Source organism: Anomaloglossus baeobatrachus, assembly GCF_048569485.1.
Source record: "Anomaloglossus baeobatrachus isolate aAnoBae1 chromosome 5 unlocalized genomic scaffold, aAnoBae1.hap1 SUPER_5_unloc_8, whole genome shotgun sequence".
NCBI classification, from domain to species: Eukaryota; Metazoa; Chordata; class Amphibia; order Anura; family Aromobatidae; genus Anomaloglossus; species Anomaloglossus baeobatrachus.
This window is the reverse complement of record NW_027441812.1, coordinates 652104-675933: the sequence shown is the minus strand read 5'-3', so window position 1 is coordinate 675933 and position 23830 is coordinate 652104. Positions and strand designations below refer to the sequence as shown.

General features: G+C 41.4%; 2 protein-coding genes across 2 annotated transcripts in view; one reads left to right on the top strand and one right to left on the bottom strand.

Moving 5' to 3' along the window:
• The first annotated feature begins 274 nt into the window (after positions 1-274).
• Positions 275-19478, top strand: LOC142259330 (uncharacterized). The gene is made up of 3 exons (XM_075331797.1): positions 275-390; positions 5597-6626; positions 19375-19478. The coding sequence occupies exons 2-3, from the start codon at positions 5603-5605 to the stop codon at positions 19476-19478; spliced, it is 1128 nt and encodes a 375-aa protein (XP_075187912.1). The 5' UTR covers positions 275-390; positions 5597-5602.
• The window catches only part of LOC142259329 (uncharacterized), a gene marked incomplete at its 5' end in the record, with an annotated part of 130824 nt that continues 122602 nt past the window's right edge, over positions 15609-23830 (bottom strand). Inside the window, 3 exon segments of the mRNA XM_075331796.1 lie at positions 15609-19155; positions 20764-21602; positions 21687-22049. Coding sequence (XP_075187911.1) covers positions 20962-21602; positions 21687-22049 — 1004 coding nt within the window.

Genomic DNA, 23830 nt, shown 5'->3' with positions numbered 1-23830 from the left:
TCCGAGAAGGGGGGGTCAGTGAGTAATCTCTGTCCAAAGACTGCAGGCAAAGACGATACACTGTGTCTACATCACGGAACCTTGGAGAGGTTTAACGTGACAAGCTGCACGGAGGTCGTATGTGTCAAGCCTTGACGGACATCTGAGGACTTCCAATCCAGGACGATCGACCCATAGACGATTGGAGCCATTCCAGGACGATCAACCCATAGACGATTGGAGCCATTCCAGGACGATCGACCCATAGACGATTGGAGCCATTCCAGGACGATCGACCCATAGACGATTGGAGCCATTCCAGGACGATCGACCCATAGACGATTGGAGCCATTCCAGGACGATCGACCCATAGACGATTGGAGCCATTCTAGGACAACGCATCACATATTGGTGAGATATGGATTTCATTCATGATTATTCTAGACAAAGTCATGTGGAGTATTTATTTGACCATACGCATACTGACACACAGTTATGGTCAAATCTGTACCGGCAATGTGAAATTGAGAATGCTAAGTTAGATAAGAAGTTTTTTACTGTGAAACGGTTACAGAAAAAGATACAGAATGTATTGGGTATGGTATACACTTACAACTCCATGGTGGGTGGGGCACAGCCCTATGCACACACCATCTGCATGGTGACAGATACACCCAATACAACAGATACACCCAATACAACAGATGCACACATCACAGATGCAGAAACAACAGATTGTCCAAATTGTTCGATATTAGCAGAACATATTGAACATCTGGAAGATCAGTTGGAAACAAGAGCAGATTTAATATCAAAATTACGGAAAGATATTAAATATGTATCTGTTATTACAAGACAGAACAAGACAGATGCTTCCGCATCACCTGCCTCAGGTTCCGACATCCCGGACCGGCTGGATACAGCTGAGGACGAGAGTCTAAATGAGGAGGGACTGCGAAAAAAGAAGTTACATGATAAGGCAGCCCGTCTTAACATTAAAATCCATGACCAATTAATGAAAATCATTAAAGACATACCCAAATATGATGATAAAATGGACACCTTTCATAATGCGGACATTTTTGAGTCACATTCGGATAAATATAATCTGACGAATGATCAGAGAAATAAGATATTCAGGGTATGGCTTCCCTCCCACATGGCAAAAAGGTTACAAGCAACACCTAGGCCAAACGAACACGATGACCTGATCCATGACACAAAGGAAGATAGGCTGAGACAGTTAATTCTTTTTACTACTGGAGAGTCTACCCCAACAGTCGAATTGTTAGAAAACCTTAAGACACACATACAGGAGGATCCATACATAATCTTAGTGAAATTCGAACAAGGATATCGTTTGATAATGGAAATCGGACCTGATCAAGAACCGACTTCAATGGTCAAGGCCTTTGTTAAAAAGTTTAAATATTTGGACCCTGCTTCATTCGAAATTGCTTCTAGGATGGAAAATCTACAAGAGGCCACGTCATTTATTGATAGAATACGTAGACGAATGAAGCAAAATCAGGTAAAGTCGAAAATAGCCATGATAGAGGGGACCACTGACACATTAGTATCCCAGGAAAAACAGACCAAACACAAAAGACCGGTGTTGAATTCTAAAAACAAGAATTCAGGGGGGGGTAACAGAAAGAGCAATATACACTGCTTTTTCTGTGGCCTACCCGGACATCTGAAGTGGGAATGCAAGAAATTCCTAAGGACGGGAGCTGAGGAAAGGCTGGGTAAAGAAAATGGACTGATGCCAAACACATCCAGTGCACCTCCCCCATCTTCAGCACCTCCACCTTCATACACGCCCACTCATACTGACAACAGAAATAACCAATCACCATATGCACCTCTGACCAGACAAATTAGGGAAATGACCATACAGGGATTGGATGGAAGGAGCAAGACACCTGCTGCTCTTCTCCCTTCTCCATCATCCTGACTAGCAAAGCCGGTGCCCAGGCTCCATCCACTGGAATTTGTCACTCGAGTTTCAATGGATAGCTGTGGTCGACCATTTTTAAAGGTAAATCTTGAAGGTCAGGAAGTAACATTTCTCCTTGATACAGGTGCGCAATTGAGTGTCACAAATGTTGATTTACATTTAAAGCCAGATTCCCCTGTATGTACAATTGTTGGTTTCAGTGGTAAAAATGGAACAAAGGTGACATTAGCGCAGGATGTTTCTTTGGAAATACCTGTTTTTTTTAAAACGAAAATGGATATTTGGTGTTGTCAGGATACTGAGAATATAATTGGCACTGATTTTATGGAAAAGCATGGCTGGATTATTGATTTGGGTAACAAAACAGTTTGGAAAGACTCTAACGATTGTAAGGCGGTAGTTATTGATCCAAATGAATATAGTCATGTCGGGACCATTTGTTTGACCGATGTAGTGTCAGCAGATCATTTGTGGCCTGAAACTGGTGGTGATGAAGTATTGACTGAGATAGTACAGCGGTTTCCTTCTTTATGGGCTCAGTACAGGAATGAGGTTGGAACTATGAAGGACGTGATTGTTAAAATTGAAGGCCGAGACCCGCCTCCACAGCGTCAGTATAAGTTGCCTCCAGAGTCAGTTGCTCCGATGTCTAAAATTATTCAGGAATTGTTGGCTCAAGGTGTGATACGTAAGGCAAATTCTGTTTGTAACAATATATTGTGGTGTGTTCTGAAAAGCGATGGTAGCTATCGGATGTTATTGGACTTGAGGATGTTCAATAAGTTTACTCCCAATGTTGCACCGATTGTAGCTGATACACATGACATGATGTCGAGATTGGATGCAAAGGCAAAGTATTTCTCAGTATTGGATATCAGTAATGGTTTCTTCAGTATACCGATTGAGAAAAGTTGTCAGTATAGGCTTGCATTTAATCACCTGGATCAACAATTTGTATTTTGTAGGCTTCCTCAAGGCGCTAGTATGTCGCCAAGCATTTTTCATCAGGCGCTGGCAAATGTTTTGTCGAAATTTTCTCGTCCGGAATGTTTATTGCAATATGTGGACGATATCTTGTTGAGTACAGAGGACAAGGAGTTGCACGTGACTCTACTTGCAGAATTGTTTGAGCTGCTGCATGATGCAGGTTTAAAACTGAATACCAAAAAGGTCAAGCTGATGCAGACTGAGGTCAGATTTTTAGGAGTTCTGCTAAGTCCAGGTACACGGCGACCCATACAGGACAGAATTGAGGCAATCGCATCCCTTCCAATTCCAACATCTCACAAGGCACTAAGACATTTTTTAGGACTTGTAAATTACTCAAGGGATTTCATTGAAAATTTTGCTGACAAAGCCAGACCTTTGTATGATCTTTTTAAAGGTGATAATGATGATTATTTTGGTCCCTGGGGTGTCGAACAGGAAAAAGCCTTCACACAATTGAAACATGATCTACAACACGCACCTGCGTTAAGTATGGTGGAAAAGAACGCACCTTTTGCGCTTCAAGCACACACTTCAGAGACAAGCATCTCTGTGGTTTTGCTGCAGCTGCAAGGGGGGGAATGGAGAATCTTGGGTTACTTCTCTAAGCTTCTCTCACCTGTTGAGAGGGGGTTTGAGGTGTGCGCAAGACACCTGGTGGGAGTGTATTTTGCGATAAAAATCACTCAACACATCATCGGGTTCCAAAAGGTTATTCTCCAAACGCCACATTCCACACTGAAACTTCTCTTTGAGAAAAACATACCAGGTGTGTCACATCAGAGATTTGCCCATTGGTTGCTCTCATTGTCTCCAAATCAAATTGAGGTAGATTATAAGGCCAAATATGTTCTTCCTCAATTGATGCAGTATGAAGGACAAACCCATGATTGTCTGCAAACGTTCCAAGAACCAAGTCCATCTCTCTTCAGACGACAGTCGGAAGACGCAGATGAACCTGTGTTTGTAGACGGTTCTAGATTTTTTCTGGAAGGACACTATCACACAGGATATGGAATTTTCTATTCCAAGCGAGGACAAGTGGTAAAACACAAGTTACCGAGTCATTTCTCAGCTCAAAGGGCAGAGATAGAAGGGGTAAGAATGGTCCTACAGCTGAATGAAGCTGATGATCAAACTCCAATGGTAATCTACAGTGATAGCTCTTATGTTGTCAGATCCCTAACTGATTATCTGCCTGTTTGGGAGAGGAGAGGCTATGTGGATTCCTCCGACAAGGCCTTGGTGCACCGCGAAACTCTGAAATCAATGTTTGAGATGGCATCTAGGGCCCCAAATAAATTTGCTATAGTAAAAGTCGCTGCACATAAAAGATCTGATGATGAGTTATCTGTAGGAAATGCAACCGCAGATGCTCTAGCCAAAGAAGCTGCCCTGACAGGAGAGGAAGTGTTTGACTCTGAACCTTCTGAGAATTCAGCGGTTCAAAGAACAGATACGTACATACCTTCATTTGCAGAAGAACAGAGAAAAGATCCTTCTCTTGTTACTTCTCAGGATGATCCAAAGCCTCCTTTTATCTGTGAAAATGGGGTTTTGTGTCACAATTCAAATGGAGAATTGCGTCCCGTTGTACCAAAACATCTACAGGTAGAATTCACTCGATACAACCATGAGAGTTTAGGTCACTTGGGTCAACAGAAATTGTTAGTCATTCTCAAGGAGAAATTTTATTTGGAAAAAATGGACGAAACAGTTCAAAGTGTTGTACTATCATGTCTCATTTGTGCCCAAATAAATCCAAGACCTAAAGGACAGAAGCCACCGCTTCTACGAATCGCACCTGCAGATGGTCCATGGTCTACACTGCAAATAGACTATATTGGTCCTTTACCCTCAGGTAAACATGGTCTCAGGTATGCATTGATTGTGGTAGATGTGTTCTCAAAATGGGTAGAAATATTACCTGTTAGGAAAGATGATGCTTTGTCCACAGCAAGGGAATTGGTACAACATGTCTTTTGCACTTGGGGGATCCCAAGGATGATTACCTCCGATCGAGGTAGCCATTTCACAGGTAAAATCATGCAAACTGCTTGTGCTATTCTAGGGGCACGACAGCAATTTCATGTCCCCTATCATCCACAATCTGCGGGAATTGTGGAAAGAATGAATAGAACAATCAAATCCAGAATTGCAAAGATGCTTTTGGACAAAGGTAACACTTGGGTTGACAAGGTACCCTTCATACTCATGAGTATAAGAGGTTCAATCTCTTCTACAACTCAATTCACTCCGTTTGAGTTGATGACGGGAAGGAAAATGCCATTGTGGTTTCCACATGAGCCATTTTTATCCACTCCACAAAAATATGCTATCTCAAGGTCCCAATGGTTGAGATCACTACAGGAGAACCTGAAAGCGATTCTGCCATATGCGGCATCGAGAATGCAGAAAATGGAGCCACCCTATGAGTCCAAATTCAAGAAAGGTGCTCTAGTGATGATCAAAACCTTTCGCAAGAGTGGTCCATGGGAGTGTAATTGGAAAGGTCCGTTTGAAGTCCTTGAGACTATGGGACAAGTCATGATTCTCGTGCACAGAGTATCAAATGTGGTAAAAAAGACCCGGAAAACACAAAAAGTGTGGGTTCACGTTGACCAGTGCAAAATATTTGTGGCAAAATAATGATACTGCATTTCTTTCCAGGAAGAAATGGATTCCTATAAGAACGGGAATAAGGAACCTAAAGACTGTGAAGGAAAGATGACATCAAGCCTTCTGGAAAAAGAACATTTTCCCAAGCTCAAGACAAGCTTCTATGTGATGGGATCTACTTTCCTGCTGCTTTGCTTTATTTCAGTCATTGTCTACATGTTACATCAAGGAACAATCGCCAATGATGTGAATGAGAGGACCAGAGAGATTCAACATTCACGAAGACCGAGAGGATCAGAGACACTGAACTTACTGACAGAGAACATCAGGGATGATTCTGTGGAGATAACAGGGAATATCTGCATGGGATATGGAACAAAATGTTGCATTGAATTACATTTCGTACACGACACAGACATAATATTACATGCTATTGCAGGACCTAAAACTAGATTCACACAATTACAAGGAGAATATGTACATAATAATAAAACGGGTACATGGGAATGTTCTCCTACAGATGTACTATACTGGAACATAGAGATCAGAGGTGATGAACCTGCTGTATGGTCCGGTGATATTACAAATTACATGATTGCTAGGGGAAAGTTTGGAAGATCCAAAACAGAAATTTTGTTAAAAACTCAGGTTTTTGGGAAAATTCTGGATCCTTCTTTACTCTCTATTACAGAAGGAGATAAAGATTGGGTAAAAACATGGAATTTCCAGATAACACAGGAACCTGTACAAGTTCAGGTATCTGTAGTGTTTACCGTTACTAACACTATAGTTCCGGAAATAAGGGTTTCACCACAGACAGTACATAATAAAGAAAATACATTTCCCATAATGTTAAAATGTAACACAAGGTTGAAATTGCCTTCTGAGTCTCTGTTGACATGGACCAAAAATTCATCATTTTTGGGAAGTTTTTTAAACAGTCCAACTAATGTCATTCACAGAGGTCAGATTGGTAATAGATGGATGGATGATAATTTCATTTTTTCCATAGAAAATCCATCTTCCAGGGACTCTGGAATTTACCAGTGTTGCGTGGAAACAAAGACTCATTACAGACATTGTAAAGATGTTAGTGTGAATATTTGGTCAGCAGCAGATAATGCATGCACAAACACAAGATTCATGCCATCTACTCCTTTCCAAATTAATCAATTTCAGTCTAAGTCCTTATTAAGGGATGGAGAATTTATGACAATGGTATGGACTTTCAATATGTCTCATTGGAAAATCTCTACCAGGTTTCCTCAGTGTCAATCACATCTTACTAACATGGAGATGGGGATAGAACAATGGTTTGGGAGAAGAACAACTCAGATTAGAAGTCAGAGAGGAGTGTTAGAAGGAATTCTGGGAGGAATAGGGACAGTGGGAAGTCTGACTAATGCCATGAATATACAGACACTTAAGTCAGATTTGGATAATATTGGTTTCATTGGAGGAAAAGGAGTAAAGATTCAGAAAAGTTTGAATCAACTTCTTGAAAAAATGGTTATGAATACAGCTGCTGTACTAGGGTCTTCCGTGTCACATCTACAGGATGCTACACTAGCTCTTGTGGAAAGTACTCACAAAACACAAGTAGCTAAAGCGTGCCTGGAGATACAGGTAGAGTATTCCACTAATTTGAAAATGATTGCACAGGCTTTACAGAGTGGAATTACTCCACTGGGAATACTGCGAGATTTACCTGTAGAGTATGATTTTGCATTGAATCATACGGATTTGTGGGTAAATAAGTGGTTAGGAAGTGAACGAAACATTTGTGTTGGCACATCGCTAATCCCAGTGATCGGAAGAGAGGGAACTATTGTTCCTGTAACAGTTTTGGGTATACCTGTGAGTAACACACAACAAGTGTTCTATCAACTGCAGTACACAGATTTTGCATTTGATGTTGTAAACACTGAACAATTGGACATTTCTTCATGTTTACATTTTGTTTCTAAGGTGATGTGTTTACCTGGACAGGATAAGGTGATCTATCATTCATGTTTTCATAATCATTCCTCTTGTCATGCGAGAATAGAGACTGTACAGACACTACATGATCTGGTGACTCCAGCAAGTCCAAATAAGATTTGTTTCCAGGTCATGTCTGAGACAGAAATGGTTTCTGCTTTCTATTCTACTTGTGTACATAAGGAAAATCTACCTATGGGTTTGTATTGTATAGAAGGAAATGTGAGATCTCTTTCAAAGAAGGAAGGAAATTTTAATATCACTTCTATCGGAAAGAGAAATCTAACGGCATTTCCTATACAATTCAATTTATCACAAATAAATGATTTCCCTTGGGATATGTGGACAAGTGAAATAAAGAAAGATAAGGGTTTGTTAGATTTATTAACGAAACAGTTAAGGGAAGCAGAAATTATATTCAGGCATGAACAAGGTGAATTAAATTATATTGAACACGAATGGAACGGAATGTCAGGTAAAACTTGGTGGAAAAGTTTTGGGAAGTCAGTACATACCTGGTCTCAGTCATCATTTCAGACAGCGGTTGAAAATATTTTATTTAATCCCATCATAATCATATTTTTATTAGTTTTGATGTGTATTATTTATCAAGTTTTTGTGATGTGTAGAATTCAGAAGATATATAAGAATATAAAAATAGAAATGAAACAGGAAGATAACATTCTTAGAGGAATGTTAAATCGTAAGATGACTTTTTGACAAAGTTTCAGATGGTTTATCAAGTCAGATATTGGTCTAGAATCTTCAACAAGAATGTATGTGATACGAATGATGACACGAATGAGTTAGGGTTTCACGGGATTAATCAAATCTTCATAGGGGGGATTGTAAAATAGTGAGTTTATAATGAATATTTGATTCATAGTATATCTCTTACTTACAGGCCATTAGCTTGTACGTATAGTAATGGATTGGCCTTAGCTGGGGATGAAGTATGTTTGAAAGCTGGAGATTTCACTGACCAAACCATCTGACATGGTACATCAATAGCTGACAGCTTAGTGCTATATTCTATCTGGTATTTGAACAAAGATCTGAAATTAGCATTGAAACCCTTCTCAGTGTTACACTAAGGTCAAGGGTCAGCAAGCCTCAAAGAGGTTTATGCATTCTATGGTAAAGGGTAAATTGTTTGGTTTTACAAGTCTGTACTGCGTATGAGACTTACTCTGCAGATTTTGGACCACGTGATATGACATAAATGCCATAGCTAAAAATGATTGAAATAATGTTTAAGGCTATGTGCACACGTTGCGTTTTTTTCAGCGTGGAAAAAAACGCACCCTCTGGCAGAGGGGAGAATTGTAAACAATGCGTTTTGGAAAAAACGCATCAAAATGCATGCGTTTTTCGTGCGATTTCCATGCGTTTTCTTCAGGTGCGTTTTTGACCACATGATCCAGTGACAGTGCCACAGTACATCCAGTACACAGTGCCAGCCTTCCTGCAGAGATTTGAGTGTTGTCCACGGGAGAACGCAGCTGCCCATGCCCACGATTTGGGTTCAGGCTGCTGTGGAGCTCTATGCTACCTGCAGAGAACACTCTTGTCTCCGCAGCATAAATTGACATGCTGAGGCTCAGGAAGCTGCCCCACAGGTCAGTTTATGCTGCGGAGAAGAGAAGCACGGGATTCCTAAAATTCCTTCCACTGTGCTTCTACTGCACAACGCAGCGTTATGGACGCAGGGAAAACACTCTGCGCCCATAATGCTGGAAACCCTGATTGTGGGCACACAGGCTAAAATGTGTGAATGGATGTCAAACATATATATAACGTCCCACCCCCCTGCATATTCTAAGCTGGCGCCCTTTAGTGCATTTCATGTGGCACTAAAGGGTGCCTAGCCTTGTATTTAGCCCAAAAAAAAATAATTAAAATAAATGACGTGGGGTCCCCCCTATTTTTGATAGCCAGTCAAGGTAAAGCAGACAGCTGTAGCCTGCAAACCACAGCTGACAGCTTCATCTTGTCTGGCGATCAATTTGGAGGGCTCCCCAAGCTGTTTTTTTTTTATTTATAAATAATTAAAAAAAAAAACAAAAAACGTGGGGTCCCTCCAAATTAGATCACCAGCCAAGGTAAAGCTGACAGCTGGGGTCTGGTATTCTCAGGATGGGAAGAGCCATGGTTATTGGACTCTTCCCAGCCTAAAAATAGCAGGCCACAACCGCCCCAGAAGTGGCGCATCCATTAGATGCGCCAATCCTGGCGCTTCGCCCCAACTCATCCCGCGCCCTGGTGCGGTGGCAAACGGGGTAATATATGGGGTTGATATCAGATGTGTGATGTCACCTGGCATCAAGCCCAGCAAATAGTGATGTCACGCCGTCTATTTGATACCAGACATAACTAATTGACAGTAATAGCAAAAAAAATTGACAACCAAAGAAAAAATTTATTTGAAAAAACACTCCCCAAAAACATATCCTTTCACCAATTTATTGAAAAGAAAAAAAATTGGGTCCGCAGTATCCATTTTGGACGTCCCACGTCGCCTCTGGACCTTCTAGAATATGGGGGGCACGCTCAGGGAACGTGTCCCCCATTTTCTAGTAGTGCAGACCCTCCATTTGAGGAGAGTGGGTGCAAAGAATCTGCACCCACTCTCCCCGGGTCACAGCTGCACAGTGCCAAGCAGCAGCAGCCAGCGCAGCTCACACTGAACACAGGAAGCTGTCAGCTGCTCGGCACATGTGACCGGCGCGCACTGTGAAGGAGGAGGGGGCCGCGGGGGATCAGCGCTGTGACAGGTACGGGGGTTACCGGGAGGCACCGGAGGACACCGTGGGGAATAGTGTTATTACACATGCGACAGAAACAGAGGAGCAGGGCGGCCGGTGCGCTGCTGTGCGCGCGGCCATGTTGGATTTTCGGGAGGGGGGGGGGTCGGGGCGGGCACTTTGGCGACACCGGGGGCTTTCCTGAACTTTGCCAGGAAGTGAGGTCAACAGGAAACCTCTTGACCTCACTTCCAGGTAAATACCTGCGTTCTGGCATGCCGACAAAGCCCGCTGACCGCAACAAAAATGCAGCGAACTGCGGTGTAGCTGCGTTCTGACCCGCATCATTGATTTCAATGGGGGAGAGAACGCAGCTACACCGCACAAAAGAAGTAACATGCTGCTTTTCTTTCCACACCGATTTTTGGCATTCAAAACGCTGCGTTTAGAAAACGCAGCGTGTGCACTGATTTTTCGGCTTTCTCATACACTTAGCTGGGAAAGCTGAACGCATGCAATTTGCCACTGAAATGCTGCGGCTCTAAACGCAGCGTTTCCGCAGTAAAAACGCAACGTGTGCACACAGCCTAAGACCATTTAAAGAGACAAGGAGAATCAGGGGGTGTGGTTAATTATATTTAAGCAGACCACACTTCAAAGAGTTCAGAATGGGACCATTCTCAACCAGATGAACCAGAGAGAGGACGGCTTATCATAACATCACAGCTATGTAAGATAAATGGACTCTTTTTCCCCTATCTTCTTATCTTTCTTTTTTAACTAAAGCCAAAACATTATTTTTCTGTAATGATTTTAACCTTTATTGAATAAATCCACATATGACTTTGCACCTATTTCTCTTCAATCGTTAATTTACTGGCTAAGCATATTTTACGTCAAATCCTATTTTTAACACTTATGAACTGTGGTTTATCAACATTGATTATGGACTTTGATTAAATATATGGACTTTGCAATAAAGAATAAAGTTTATGGATCTAAATGATAAATGCAATATTGGACTGTATCAAATCGATAATCATTCATCTTTTATCAAAAGATCTATTTCAAAAGACTGTGTTTATGCCAGATTACATCGGATATAAGACATCATCCCAGAGGACATCAGATGATGATTGGATCTTTTTTGCATCTTTTTAGTTTTAAGAAAGTATAATTATGTATTTTATATGATTATGAGTCACGGCCTACCATAACATAGTTACATAGTGTTACATAGTTACTAAGGTTGAAAAAAAGACCTAGGTCCATCTAGTTCAACCTTCCTCCACCAGTTCTACATTTGGTCACTAAGTCATTTATAACCAACAATGTTTTCTGTACTGAGGAAATCATCCAGCCCTTTTTTAAAAGCTGTTATAGTATCTGCCATTACTACCTCTTGTGGTAGGGCATTCCACAGTCTAACTGCTCTAACTGTAAAGAACCCTTTCCTGTTTAGCTGTCGGAATCGCTTTTTTTCCACTGGCAGTGAGTGCCCCCTAATCCTTAGTATTGTCTTTGGAAGAAATAAGTCATGTGCCTGTCCTTTATATTGACCACACATGTATTTATGCATATAAATGAGATCTCCTCTGAGATGTCTTTTTTCTAAGCTAAACATATCTAACTTTTTCAACCTGTCATCATATGGGAGGCCTTCCATTCCTTGTAGTAGTCTAGTTGCCTGCCTTTGAACTGACTCTAACTTGTGAATGTCCTTTTTAAAATGTGGAGTCCAAAACTGGATCCCATATTCCAGATGTGGCCTTACAAGTGATTTATAGAGGGGTAACAATACGTTGGGATCACGGGATCTAATCTCTCTTTTTATACACCCTAGAATCTTGTTTGCTTTTGCAGCTGCTGCTTGATATTGAGTGCTGCTGCTCAGCTTATTTGTAATAAGAATTCTCAAGTCCTTCTCCTGTTCTGTAGTCCCGAGTTTACTTCCATTTAATGTGTACGCAGCTATAGGATTACTCCGTCCTAGGTGCATTACTTTACATTTATCAACATTAAATCTCATTTGCCAAGTATCTGCCCATTCTGACATCTTATCAAGATCTTTTTGTAATATTGTACTATCAAGGTCAGTTTTTAATATCCTACATAGTTTGGTGTCATCAGCAAAGACTGACACTTTACTATCAATCCCATCCACAAGGTCATTAATAAAGAGATTAAAAAGAATTGGTCCTAGCACTGATCCCTGCGGCACCCCACTGCTGACTATAGCCCATTTAGAGTATGTACCATTTATGACTACTCTTTGTTTCCTATCTTTTAGCCAATTCCTTACCCAGTTGCATATTGTGTCCCCTAGTCCTTGCTTCTGGAGCTTTAGTATAAGGCTATTATGTGGTACAGCATTAAATGCCTTTGCAAAGTCCAAATAAATCACATCAGCTGCATTACCAATATCCAGGTTTGCACTTACCCCCTCATAGAACCCCAACAGGTTGGTTAGACACGACTTATCTTTCATGAATCTATGCTGTCTGTCAGTTATTATATTATTTTCTGCAACATATTTTTGCATGTCATCCCTTAAAATGCCCTCAAAAACTTTGCATACTACTGATGTCAGGCTTACTGGACGGTAGTTGCCTGGATCTACCCTCTTACCTTACTTAAAAATCGGTACCACATCAGCAATCCTCCAATCCTGAGACACCAACCCTGTTACAAGTGAGTCTAAAAAGATGAGATACAGCGGTCTGTCAATTATGGAGCTCAATTCCCTCAATATTCGTGGATGAATGCCATCTGGCCCTGGGGATTTGTCAATGTTTAATTTACTCAGTACGTAGGCGTACTTCTTCTTGTGTTAAATTAATTATATCGGGTGGTGAACTATGATTTTTCCCTTGTTGAATGATCCCTGGTACAGTCAGTTCCTTGGTGAACACAGATGAGAAATGCCTATTTAATATCTCAGTCTTTTGTTTGTCCTCTATAACTAACTTGTTATTATTATATTTTAAGGGGCAATACTATTCTTTGTTTTCCTTTTGGCATTAATGTATTTATAAAAGATTTTGGGATTTATTTTAATGTCATTGGCAATTTTTGTTTCAGTAGCTAATTTTGCTTGTTTCATTTCTTTTTTGCATTTCCTATTGATATCTTTATACTCCTGAAATGCTATTTCTGTATTCTCAGCCTTCAAGATTTTAAACGCCTTTTGTTTTTGTTTTATTATACTTTGTACAGTCTTATTTATCCATAATGGTTTCTTTTTATTCCGGGACATTTTATTACCAGAGGGTATAAGTTTTTTACAGGACTCTAGCAGTATATCCTTAAACTTTCCCCATTTATGTTCAGTATCCCCAGTTACCATGACTTTGTCCCAATCTACACATTTAAGCTCTTCCCTTAATTTGTTGAAATCAGCTTTCCTAAAATTCCAGGTTTTAGCATTTCCCCTTTGAAATGTTCTATTGAATATTACGTTAAAGCTTACCATATTATGATCGCTGGTGCCCTAGTGCTCCCGGACCTGTAGATCTGGAATTGTATCCGGTGTATTTGACAGGACCAGATCTAGCAAACTATCTCCCCTCGTCGGTTCATCTACCATCTGAGAGAGGAAATGGTCTTGAATGGTAGATAAGAATTTACAGCTTTTAGCACAACCAGAAGATTCTATGTCCCACTGAATGTCTGGATAGTTGAAATCCCCCATAATAAGAACCCGATTACTATTATTATTATTATTATTAGCTGCCTTTTCAATTTGTTCCAGCATTTCACCCTCTATTTGTTCAGGTATGTTAGGAGGCTTATAGCAAACCAATTAACATTTTTCCATTATTTCCCTCCCCATGTACATTTACCCATACTGACTCTACATTGTTGCAGTTCCCCCCAATGTCATCATTCAACACAGGTTTTAGGTTAGATTTGATAAATATACACACCCCATCACCTTTTTTGTCTTTCCTGTCCCTCCTAAATGTACTATAACCCTGTATGTTTGTCACCCAGTCATGGCTTTCAACCAGCCAGGTTTCCGTAATGCCCACCACATCATAATCCATGGTTGACATAAGAGTCTCCAATTCATTCATTTTGTTTGCAAGACTTCTTGCATTTGCCAGTAGACATTTAATCCTAATAACACCTTTATTACTCCTAGCCTCCCTACGTTCCTTGCATGTCCCACCCCCTCTAAGCTTTCATTGACCCCTACCATCTCACTGTCTCTATCTGCTCTATCTACATGAATCCACATTATAATATTGTTGAACATACAACATGAATAATGCAAATTGATTATTATTTTCATTATTATTATTGACATTAATCCACTATCGCCAAAGATGGAAAGAAGATCTGTTATCTCATTTATGTATTAATTTTATTTTGGGGGTTTCATTAATAATAATTTACCCGCCTCAAGGGGGAATTGTAAAAACATTAAAATTAATACATCTAGTTATCAAACACTTTATAATAGGACATATTGAGTATATACAGTATGCTGCCAGTCCTGTCTATATTTGAGGGCATAACTTATTGATAACAGTACTTATAGAAATGAATATTTTGAGTCTGTATTGAATATAGATAGATAGATGCTGACAGTGAATATATATAGACTATCTGGAAACTTTCAGAGGCTTACATCATACATTCAGCAGAATCTCCCTATATGGTTTTGAACAGCTGCATATATAAAATGACACATGGTGGGAGGGGAACTCTTGCTCCAGAGAGTCGAACTACACACATGTCGAAGCTGCTGGGGGCCTGAACCATGCACCCATCCAAGATGAAGCAACACATGCTGTCAGGCCTACAGTATATCATGCTTGCCTATCCATTCAGGAACCTGGGAAAGATGAAGACTTCTATTGATTTAGTAAAAATATGGACTATTATTAACTCCTCACGTAAGCTAACGAAGAATATTGCTTTCCTTCTCTGTAATTAATCAATTCTATTATTAGTCAAATCATTTTTACTCAATATAAATACATTATTTATTTTTACATTTTTTAAGTCTATCGGTTCTTATATCTCATTGCGTATATAAAGAAAAATATATTTAAGGCATATATTTTTAACAAGGACACCATGCCAGATGACATCAGATATAAGAAGACACCATGCCAGATGACATCAGATGATGACCGGATCTATTTTGTATCATTTTAGATTTACGCAAGTATAATTATGTATTTTATATGATTATCGGCCACGGCCTACCATAACATGAATTCACATCCTTATATTGTTGAACATGCAACAAAATAATGAAAATTGATTATTTTCATTATTATTATTGACATTAATCCACTATCGCCAAAGAAGGAAAGAAGATCTGTTATCTTAACGATGTATTAATTTATTTGAAGGGTTTCATGTAAACTTTCCCTCCATAGGGGGAATTGTAAAAAGTTCACATTTATCAAATAATTTATAATATATAATACATCTAGATAATAAATGTATAGATGGCAGAACTTACTGATGACAGAAATTATAGAATAATTAATATTTTGAGTCTGTAATGAGAGAATATGCATACATACATATATATACATTTATATATATAAAAGCTGACAGTCTTGTCTGTAGCATTACATCATGTGTACGGCAGGTTTTCTTTATATGGGCATTGACAGCTGTATTAGAAATCTATATATACACCATCCCATATGATATTCAGGGACACCTCGAAGGGGAAAAAGAGCCTATTCGGAGGGGTGTTTGTCTGCGAGAGGACACATGTCGAAGCTGCTGCAGCCTGATCCATCCACCCATCTAGGATAGAGCATGGATGATGAAGAAACTTATTTCTTCTTATGGCGCTATAATAATAAATAATAATAATAATAATAATAATAATTTCTACAGAGTTTGTAAAGAAATGGACTATTATTGAACTCCTCACGAAAGCTAACGAAGAATACTATTTTTCATTTCTGTAACTGAACTGTTCTATTTTTGTCAATCATTTTAACTCAATATAAAATACATCTTTTTATTTTTACATTTTTGAAGTCTATTTCTCATGTGTCTTATCACATATTTAAAGAAAAATATATGCAGGACATTTATTTTTTAACAACCGGTGCCTCTCCCCCCGCCGCCGATGCTACCGTCTCCAATGACACCCCCGGCCTGTCACCTGTCGGCCTGTGTGAGTAGTGTACCGACCCCCCCCTGCTCTCCTTGCCGCAGCAGGCGTGCATGCAAAGCATTGTGTGTGCGTGCATGGCAGAGCATGGTGTGTGCGTGGCAGAGCATTGTGAGATCTTGCGTGGCAGAGCATTGTGCATGCATGCATGGCAGAGCATTGTGCGTGCATGGCAGAGCAATGTGTGTGTGCGTGTGGCAGAGCATTTTGTGTGCGTGCGTGTGGAAGAGCATTTTGTGTGCGTGCGTGTGGCAGAGAATTGCGTGTGCGTGCATGGCAGAGCATTGTGTGTGTGCGTGGGGCAGAGCATTGTGCGTGCGTGGCAAAGCAAAGTGTGTGCGTGCGTGTGGCAGAGCATTGTCTGTGTGCGCGTGTAGAAGAATATTGTGCATGCGTGTGGCAGAGCATTGTGCGTGGCAGAGCATTGTGTGTGCATGCGTGCATGAAGAGCATTGCGGGTGAGCGTGCGTACATGCAGAGCATTTTGTGCGCGAATGCATGCAGAACATGGCGTACGTGTGGCAGAGCATTGTGTGTGTGTGCTTGTGGCAGAGAATTGCGGGCATACATGCTTGCAGAGTGTACATACAGAGCATTGCGGGCGTGTGTGCATGCAAAGCATTGCGTGCCTGCATGCAGAACATTGCGTGCGGGCACGTGTGTGGCAGAGCATTGTGTGTGCATGTGGCAGAGAATTGCGGGCGCGCATGTGGCAGAGCATTGCATGTGCGTGCGTGTGGCAGAGCACTGCGGGCGTGCGGCAGAGCATTGCGGGTAGTCGTGCATGCAGAGCATTGCACCCTCATGCTGCTCAGTCACACACACAGTATATACACACACAGTATATACACACTGTACACATTGTATATAGTATATACACAGTATATACTGTAGTATATACACACAGTACATGGTATATAGTATATACACACGCTGGCTCCACCGCCCTCATGCTGGGTGCTTGGTCACACACACAGTATATACACAGTGTACACACAGACACACTGTGTGCATCTGTGTGGCAGAGCATTACATGAGTGCATGTGGCAGAACATTGCAGTTGGGCATTCATGCGGCAGAGCATTGCTGGTAGGGGGCATGCAGAGCGTTATGAGGGGAGCACTATGTAGCTGTCCTTGGTGACACTTTAGAAATTTCTGGTCACCAACAAAATAGCTCTGCACTGTGTCCCTAAACTTCATTCTCTCTTATCCTTTTGGAAACACCCAGATTGGGAGGGGGAGCTGTAACACCACACACAGGAGAGCAGATTCTGCCCACTTTTACTGCAGCTGTAATGTGAGCTGTTTCTACAGTAGGATTTCAGTAGCTGCTCCCCCTAGTGTTTAAGAGTGGAAAATATCAAACTTTTTAATTTTTCTTTTTATATTTTGCTCAATTAAAAATAAATAATATTTAAACAAAACATTAAAACATTAATACTTTACATTTTTTCAGTTATTTACATTTTTTTTTTGGGTATGACACCTTCCTTTTAAGATCTACCAGTTGTCGAAATGCTGCTCTGTGTATAGCCCAACCCACACCACTGATTGTGCACAGCTGCCAATGAGCATAGACAGAAAGCCGCCAATCAGGGGTGGGGGCGGGGTTATACAGAGCTTATGGAGATGGATGATACATGGCAGCAGTTTTACTAGTTCTCTAGTGATAATCCCCTAGTGATAATACAGTGATTTTATCAGAACTGTAGCAAGCAGCCCAGTAAGTGACACATCATTGGAATCAGAGTCACTCACCATCTTTATATTATTCTGATTTTTAATTAGGAGGTAAACATTTAGTGACAGAACCCCATTAATTCAGAAAACCCCAGCATAGGTATCATAAATGTTACTTGCTCTTCACCGACTCTGAGTTAAGCCAAATTTGTGACACTTTTCGAAGCCTGTGTGACAATTTTTTGGCATAAAACGTTGATGAATTGGGACCAGAGTGTCTTAACATCCACATATCTAGGTGTCATGGGTGACAGACAGTCGTGGTTTTTTTTACCATCGACAGTCACGTGGTTTCTTGCCATCAACAGTCACAGCGTCTAGCTAGAATGCTTCCTGACTTTCCATTGTTCCTGCTGTCAGATTTCATTGGTATAGGAAGCTTTCCTGCTGGATTCATCTCTCTCCCTTTCAGACCCAGCAGGAGCTCGACTTTCACCCAGCTGTTGATTATCAGTATTCCCTTGGTGTTTAAATAGTCCCTTCCTTCCTTTGGATTGTGCTGGTGATATTTTCAGTTCCTTCAAGCAGAGGTTGCAAGCAGGTGGTTTGTTCTCCTCTGTGGTATTGTTGCTGAAAGCTCTGCTGCTCTCCTTCCTGAGTCATCTAATACAACGTAGTTCATGCTTTTCCCCATGTCCCCTTTGTGTTTCTCTAGTTGTTTATTAGTGGGGTTGACGAAGAGCTCATCCCACCAGTTCCCTATTCATGGCCCAGCACTAGCGATACCTAGGGTCAGGTATCTAGCACGGCGCATAGGTACGGAACCTATTTAGGGTGTTGATGGACCCCAAGGATCAGCAGTAGATTAAGTCAGGGCTCACCATCTTCAGTAGACACAGGGTTTCCCTCCCATTCCCTTTCGCCGTGCGCTTGGTACTTCCCTGTACCGAGCATGACACTAGGATGCAGTGTGATTCAATTCTCCCCTATTTTTGTGTGAAATTTCTACAGCTCTGCCTCAACTCCAGAGGTTCTGAGACAAAATCATCACATCTAAACAAGAGAAAGACAGGCATGAAGAATATATATTTTACAAGCATTTATTAACAAAACAAGTTTTGAAATGCAATTATATACAATGTGATATACTTAAGAGTTCCTATCGCCAATCTGGGGCTGTGCTTTTTAGTAAATAAAGCAGTGGCCAACCTGAGATTAGTGAATTATCTAAATATAATCCAGTGTCAAAACCTTTCACAAATGTTCCTAAAGGCTCTCGAAATACCAAACTTACTAGCAAAGTTGAGGCTGAATTTCCATTTTGTGGGATCTCAGTGTGCATAGCGGGATCACACAAATCTCTGCAGCTGCTCTAAGCACAAGACATTGCTCTCACAACTAATCCAGCGCGCTCACATACTTTAAGATTTTACTAAACTGCTTAAGAAGGATGCTGCAGAGCTGGGGGTCGTAGAGCTCACTCTTTCACTGTGAGACTGATCGCTGAGGGTTGTGGGATCTCATAACCTGGAAGTTTCTTTTGGGGGACATTAGGAACACTTATAAAAATTGTCAGAGAAGTTTAGTGAAAGAGGGTGGTGCCTGAAACGGTCAAACTTATTCAAGATAATTTGTGCCCTTTTATGATATGTGATTTTGACTATTGTACTTTTACTATTTGTTAACCAATTACCATATTTTTCAGACTTAAAGAGACATTTCTCCCCCCCCCAAAAAAAGTGTGTAGGAAGGGCGGGGTGATGTCTCATAGTCCGAATGCTCCCGAATGAGGCTGAAGGGGTAGTGGTGGAAGAGTGGGTCACAGGAGGCAGGAACCAGCACCAGAGCCAACAATGCGCCCTCTAATAGCGAAAGTGAATATTCACTGCTGCTCACTCCCATAATCCTGTCTACCTCTAGACACTGAAGCTGGCATCAAGGGGTGGGCAGAATTATGGGCGTGGGGAGCAGTGACTATTCATTCTCCTTAATAACAGGCACATGATCACCCAGCTGCCAACTTAATGCTGCAGCTGGGTGATCACGAGTATCTGCTATTAGAGAATGAATATTCACTGCTCCCCAAGCCCATAATCCCGGGTGTTGGGAGCAGTGAATATTCTGGCAGCTGATATCCGCATGTAACTGCAGGTGCATGGCAGTGACGTCATGCGATGCGCCGCTTACACAATGAATTCACTTGCCGGCATCAGAGACAACACCGCACACTGGGGGAGCAGAGAGATGGTGAGTATAATCATTTTTTTTTTATGTCTGCAGTGTGATGAGGGACATATATACCAGGATGACAGCAGAACCAGACATATCATTGGTGGAACCTGCAGCCCAAGAGGTAAGGGGGCCCATTTTCACCTGTAAATATCAAGATGGGGATCCTATATACCAGGATGAAGGCCATATACACCAGGATGAGAGACACATAACTGCAAGGGACCCAAGATGGGGGTCATTAGTACAGAATTGGGGAATTTACCCCCTATAACAATGTCAGCAGCAGATTACCCCCATAATAGTGTGTCATGACTACATTTTTCTTTACTTTTCCTATTTTCCTCCTCTAAAACCTAGGTGTGTTTTATGGTCATAATAATACAGTAAGTTTAAAAAGAGAAAATGGTGCTTTCCCTGACCAATTCTTACCTGAGCAATTGATTTTTGGATAAAACCCTTTGACTCACGGTACAACATGTTGCCTTCTCCCATGTGACTCATCTGACAACAGGACCTGATTAATGATAAAAACATTTGCCAAATTCCGAATACAAGAATGGCTCCTCTACTGTGTGGGTTTTCTCTTAGTCGGCAAGAATTGATTTACCAGTTAAACATTTCAAATATTCACATGAAAGAGGTTCCTTCCCTGTGCGGCTTCTTCAGATGTTTAACGAGATCTGATTTCTGAGAATTACATTTTCCACATTCAGAACATAAAAATGGTTTATCTCGTGTGTGGAGTCTTCCATGGTCAACAAGAGATGATTTCCTAGTGAAACATTTACCACATTGCAGGCATGAAAATGGATTCTCCCCTGTATGAGATTTTTGATGCCAAACAAGAAGTGATTTCTGAATAAAACATTGCCCACACTCTGAACATGAAAATGGCTTCTTCCCTGTGTGAATTCTTTGATGCTCAACAAGATCTCACTTCTGAATAAAACATTTCACACAGTCTAAACATGAAAATGGCTTCTCCCCTGTGTGACGTTTTCCATGGTCAACAAGACTTGATTTCCTAGTAAAACATTTTCCACATTCTGGGCATGAGAATGGTTTCTCCCCTGTGTGAATTCTTTGATGATCAACAAGATCTGACTTCTGAATAAAACATTTCCCACAGTCTAAACATGAAAATGGCTTCTCCCCTGCGTGAATTTTCTGATGTCTAATAAGGGCTGATTTCCAAATAAAACATTTCCCACATTCTAAACATGAAAATGGCTTCTCCCCTGTGTGAGATCTTTGATGCACAACAAATTCTTTTTTCCAAGTAAAACATTTTTCACATTGGGGGCATGAAAATGGCTTCTCCCCTGTGTGAAGTTTTCCATGGTCAACAAGACTTGATTTCCTAGTAAAACATTTTCCACATTCTGGGCATGAGAATGGCTTCTTCCCTGTGTGAGTTATTTGATGGACATTAAAATGTGATTTCCTGGTAAAACATTTTCCACATTCTGGGCATGAAAATGGTTTCTCTCTTGTAGGAGCAGTTTCATGTTCCACATCCATTCTGTAACTTTTATTTTCCTTACAATTCTGTGATAAATCGGAATTTTGGACTTGTTTGCAAAGATCAGATGATAGAGCTTTCCGAGGAAGGACATCTGGAACAACAGCATGCTCTTCATATGTGATACTTTCATCATCTGGTATAAATTCAGAAGATATTAGATTTCCATCTGAACTGCCAATACAGTCATCTGCTAAAATTAAACACAATGTTATTATTTTTTAATGATATTATGTTGAAAGTACATTTTTTAAACCATAACATAATTAAAATAGGAAAAAATGTATTTTGAATCTGTTGTCCAATTTCGACATCTAAAGCCTGGTTTACACGCTTCAATAGATCTTTCAATCCGTCGTCGGGGTCAAGTTGTAAGTGACGCACATCCTGCATCGTTCGTGACGTATTTGCGTGTGAAACCTACGTGCAATCAAGATTGAACGCAAATACGGTGATCGCATACACGTCGTTTATTCCTCATACATTGGACGTTTTGTTGTCTGAACCTAGTCAATTGAAACGTGTGACATCCCTCATACGATTTTGATGTCTGAGGCTATGTGCGCAGGTGTGCGTTCTGCACCGCAGCTTAAAAAAGGTCTGCTTCAGAGCGCAGCTGAAAAGCTGCGTTCTGAAGCGCCTCACAATGTCTGTCATTCACTAATCTCTGTCAGTCCGTCACTATCTCTGTCCCTCTCTCTCTGTTCATGTCAGTCTATCCCTCTTACCCCCTCTCTCATATACTCACCGATCCCCGATCCCCGGCGCTGCACGGCATTCACACTGGTCCGGCGGCTTTTACTGTTTTGAAAAAGCCGGCCGCCCATTAAACAATCTCGTATTCCCTGCTTTCCCCGCCCACCGGCGCCTATGATTGGTTACAGTGAGACACGCCCCCACGCTGAGTGACAGGTGTCACACTGCACCCAATCACAGCAGCCGGTGGGCGTGTCTATACTGTGCAGTGAAATAAATAATTAAATAATTAAAAAAAACGGCGTGCGGTCCCCCCAATTTTAATACCAGCCAGATAAAGCCATACGGCTGAAGGCTGGTATTCTCTGGATGGGGAGCTCCACGTTATGGGGAGCCCCCCAGCCTAACAATATCCGCCAACAGCCGCCCAGAATTGCCGCATACATTAGATGCGACAGTTCTGGGACTGTACCCGGCTCTTCCCGATTTGCCCTGGTGCATTGGCAAATCGGGGTAATAAGGAGTTATTGGCAGCCCATAGCTGCCAATAAGTCCTAGATTAGTCATGTCAGGCGTCTATGAGACACCTTCCATGATTAATCTGTAAATTACAGTAAATAAACACACACGCCTGAAAAAATCCTTTATTATAAATAAAAAACACAAACATATACCCTGGTTCACCACTTTAATCAGCCCCAAAAAGCCCTCCTTGTCCGGCGTAATCCAGGATGATGCAGCGTCGCTTCCAGCGCTGCTGCATGGAGGTGACCGGAGCTGCAGCAGACACAGCCGCTCCGGTCACCTCCACACAGCAAATGAAGACAGCCGCGCGATCAGCTGAGCTGTCAGTGAGGTTACCCGCTGTCACTGGATCCAGCGGTGGATGCAGCGGTGGCCGCGAGTAACCTCAGTGACAGCTCAGCTGATCGCGCGGCTGTCTTCATTTGCTGTGTGGAGGTGACCGGAGCGGCTGTGTCTGCTGCAGCTCCGGTCACCTCCATGCAGCAGCGCTGGAAGCGACGCTGCATCATCCTGGATTACGCCGGACAAGGAGGGCTTTTTGGGGCTGATTAAAGTGGTGAACCAGGGTATATGTTTGTGTTTTTTATTTATAATAAAGGATTTTTTCGGGCGTGTGTGTGTTTATTTACTGTAATTTACAGATTAATCATGGAAGGTGTCTCATAGACGCCTGACATGATTAATCTAGGACTTATTGGCAGCTATGGGCTGCCAATAACTCCTTATTACCCCGATTTGCCAACGCACCAGGGC